Below are 3,453 nucleotides of genomic sequence, written 5' to 3'. Positions count from 1 at the left end.
TATTTCTGACCCAGAGCAGGAACCCTGGATGCTCCCAGTTGCCTACCTAGAACATGGATTTGTTTCATGCCATGCATCATCTGAGATGTACACTGGGGCGTCACATCATATTTTGAAGAACTCATGAGTTTGTGGCTAAGTCCAGCCCTCCATAATGTAAATGGGCTAGTTACATGGGAAACGTGGTTTCTGATCTCCCCAACCAACCTTTTAAGCAGCAGCTCACCGGGGAGACTGATCTGCCCACACCATTAGGCCATAAGAGTGGCTGCTGCCCTGATGAGTGGATTGCTTCACTTAATAAATACAAACACTATGACATACTACTTCACATGTGTCCAGAAACAATAGCTCCAAAAGTGCAAATGTGTTACCAAAAAATCTACTACTTTACTTACTGAACAAAATAGAACTAATAACCACCAATAAGGGGGCTTTAATTGTGTTCATCAACAAACTTCTCCTTCTCCAAAGTTTAAAAGCATTATTCACTCATTTGACTCTGGAAGTAAAGCGTTTTACATGATTTTGTGCATATCCTGTTTTATTATTAATATTTTTTTTCAGGAAATAAAGGTAAAAACTATGTACCCTTTAGCAAAACAGATTTAACAAGGATAGTCTCTACATCAAGACCTCCAAATGCATTACCAAGAATGAGTTATGAGCCATCAACTTCCGGCCTTTACAAAGGACGTAGTAGCTCTTTAAGACGGAGAAGTCAAGATCCAAGCTACTTGTCTATTCCGAATGCAATTGCAACGCTTCCTTCGGTGCATAGATTATCCGTGGAAAGGTTGCAATATGGCACCGAATCTGGATGCTTAGATTTTAAGAAGAGAGTAAAGGAAATAGCAATAAAAGCCTGGGAGGAAGAAGAAAAATTGAAAAGATCCACAAATCTCACAAATATTCAACCAAACGAATTCCTTAATTGCAGGTAAACAGTTTTGTCTGTGAGAAGAAAAACCAAAGCGTATTGTATTAATAGTTAAATTATAAAAGAATATATAGCGTTGTAAAATGATATGCGTGTGTAAAGTGACAGTATAATGTACTTCACATCCCTACTATAGAAGAAAGCATTTTAAATTACTCTGTGATTACTTTGTTATGCATTTTTCCAAAATGAATAAGAACACTGACCCGACACCTTTATGGAACATCTAAAAGTTTTAGATTGTCCTATTCTATGGAGTGAATGAACCTACAAAGCTAAAATATAAAGTTAGGCATTCTATAGAACCAAAACAACTGAATTAGATGCGTTCTAGTCTACCAGATCTAAGTATTGTTGTTAAGAGTACAGATTACTCCCTACAGCTTCATCTAGAGTAATAGTAATTTAGTAAATGAGGTATTTTATGTGTATGTTACAGCTTAACAAGTGTGTTGATGTGTTACAGCTTAACAAGTGTGCTGATGTACCGTATTGGCTCGGATATAGGCCGCCCCCGTATATAGGCCGCACCCTAAAAGTTTGGTGCTTTTTTAAAGAAAAAGTTTTTTTTCTTTAAAAAAGCACCAAAAAAAACATGCTGCCACTCTGTCCCCCCCCCCCCCGAGATATGCTGCCACTGTCCTCCCTCCCCGAGATACGCTGCCACTGTCCTCCCTCCCCGAGATACGCTGCCGCTGTCCTCCCTCCCCGCGATACGCTGCCGCTGTCCTCCCTCCCCGAGATCCGCTGCCGCTGTCCTCCCTCCCCGAGATCCACTGCCGCTGTCCTCCCTCCCCGCGATACGCTGCCGCTGTCCTCCCTCCCCGCGATACGCTGCCGCTGTCCTCCCTCCCCGCGATACGCTGCCGCTGTCGCTGTCCTCCTCTGCCCCCCCCTCCTCGACTTACCGGAGCAGACTCCCGGGTGTCTTGCGGGGCCGGCGAGGGACATCTACGCAATACGCGTATGCAACTTCCGGTACCGGAAGTTGCATGCGCGTATTGCGTAAATGTCTCCCGCCGGCCCCGCAAGACACCCGGGAGTCTGCTCCGGTAAGTCGGGGGTGGGCAGAGGTAAAACGCTTAGATAACCTCCCGTGCCGGCACCCCCCCCCGTGGGAAGTGCTGGCAGGGGAGGCTGTCTGAGCGTATCGGGGAGAAGGATGCAGGTCCCCTGCACCGCTGCGGGGGATCTGTATCTTAACCCCGCTGCCTGCCCGGCGCCCGGGACTGCATGTCCCGGGCGTCGGGCGCTAGAGCCCGAATATAGGCCGCACCCCCACTTTAAAAACTTAAAGTGGGGGAAAAAAGTGCGGCCTATATTCGAGCCAATACGGTATTTGGAAACAAACACTAATTACGTTTCTTTCCATAGATACCTGCGTTTGTCGAAGAATAATATAGCAACTTTGTTGCAACAGTGCAAAGATTCAGGATCTCAGATTGATATCCACCCACATATGAAAGACACCGATATTGATATCAATGCTCTTATATTTCCTGAAAAACAAAATACCGTGTCTTTCACAGACACGTCTCGTCCCTGATCCTTATTTACAGTAACTCAGTAGTAACTGTGAAAATTCTGTTAACTGTGTGCGCCTTCAATACTCAGCCTAAATAAAGTGAGCAAATGTATTTTGGTTAATTTTTTGGGGGGAAAAACACACTTTTATAACAAGCAACTAAAACTGCACTCAGGGCCACTCATATTTAGAAAAGTATAAGTACAGGATCTACTAAAATAGGGTAATTCCCCTAAGATAATGGCAGTTTCTGCATACAGCCCCCAGGCAATGTGGGGTAAATGTAAAATTGGCCACAAGCATAGATATTCTCATTGTCCTGCATAGTCAGGTCCTGAAGGTGCATGCAACTGTCCTTTTATCGGGCCAACACAGGAAAAAACATAATAGTGTACAACTAATGAATCAGTCGTCACTTGGACCCATACCACTCAGTTTTCTGTCTGCAAGAATAGTAGATTTCATTATATCTGCATAAATCACTGTCCTCTGCATTATTATACTTCACAGGGTTGTTTAATGTAGGTTTCTGATTATCTGAAAACACAAGGTACTTAAGTATCTTAGAGGCACCCAATTAGGTCATGGTCCATTCAATTATAATGGTCCATGTTCTTATGCTGTAATTCAAACAGTATTGGCTTTCTCATAGGGTCCTCAGTTACTGATGTTAATTCTTTGGTAGCCCAGGAACCCATCAACAGAGCAGCATTTACAATTTTGACTTGATACAGGGATGTTGATACTCTCAGAAGCTTGTCCACAAAAAATGAATAGTCGTCCAATAAAAAGTTATAATTACACACTACAAAAATTATCTTTTAACACTTACACAAGAAATACATTGAGAAAGTTTTTCCCCTCTGGTACCACTAGATGTCGCTGTGTTACAAATTATAAACTACTAAATCTAAGACATTGTCTATACACAGTAGACGTTCTTGCCAACTCATCAATTTATTCTATTTTAAAGGATGTTAAATGTGAT

The 3,453-nt window shown here is 42.8% G+C and overlaps 1 protein-coding gene across 1 annotated transcript; it reads left to right on the top strand.

Annotated features, from left to right (window-relative positions):
* Positions 1 to 654: 654 nt before the first annotated feature.
* On the top strand, positions 655 to 2,527 carry C10H16orf78 (chromosome 10 C16orf78 homolog). Its single transcript, XM_053448359.1, has 2 exons — positions 655 to 940; positions 2,315 to 2,527. Exons 1-2 carry the CDS (start codon positions 657 to 659, stop codon positions 2,484 to 2,486), a joined length of 456 nt encoding a protein of 151 aa, XP_053304334.1. The 5' UTR covers positions 655 to 656; the 3' UTR covers positions 2,487 to 2,527.
* Positions 2,528 to 3,453: the final 926 nt, after the last annotated feature.

Source organism: Spea bombifrons, chromosome 10 (assembly GCF_027358695.1).
Source record: "Spea bombifrons isolate aSpeBom1 chromosome 10, aSpeBom1.2.pri, whole genome shotgun sequence".
In the NCBI taxonomy this organism is placed as follows: domain Eukaryota; kingdom Metazoa; phylum Chordata; class Amphibia; order Anura; family Pelobatidae; genus Spea; species Spea bombifrons.
Note: the sequence above shows the minus strand (reverse complement) of the source record. Positions and strands in the feature narration are given on the sequence as shown.

Excerpts from the sequence above, each read along its gene's own strand:
- C10H16orf78 (XM_053448359.1), top strand. The coding sequence starts at position 657 with ATGAGTTATGAGCCATCAACTTCCGGCCTTTACAAAGGACGTAGTAGC. Across the intron at positions 941-2,314 it reads AACGAATTCCTTAATTGCAG|ATACCTGCGTTTGTCGAAGA; the intron begins GTAAACAGTTTT and ends TTCTTTCCATAG.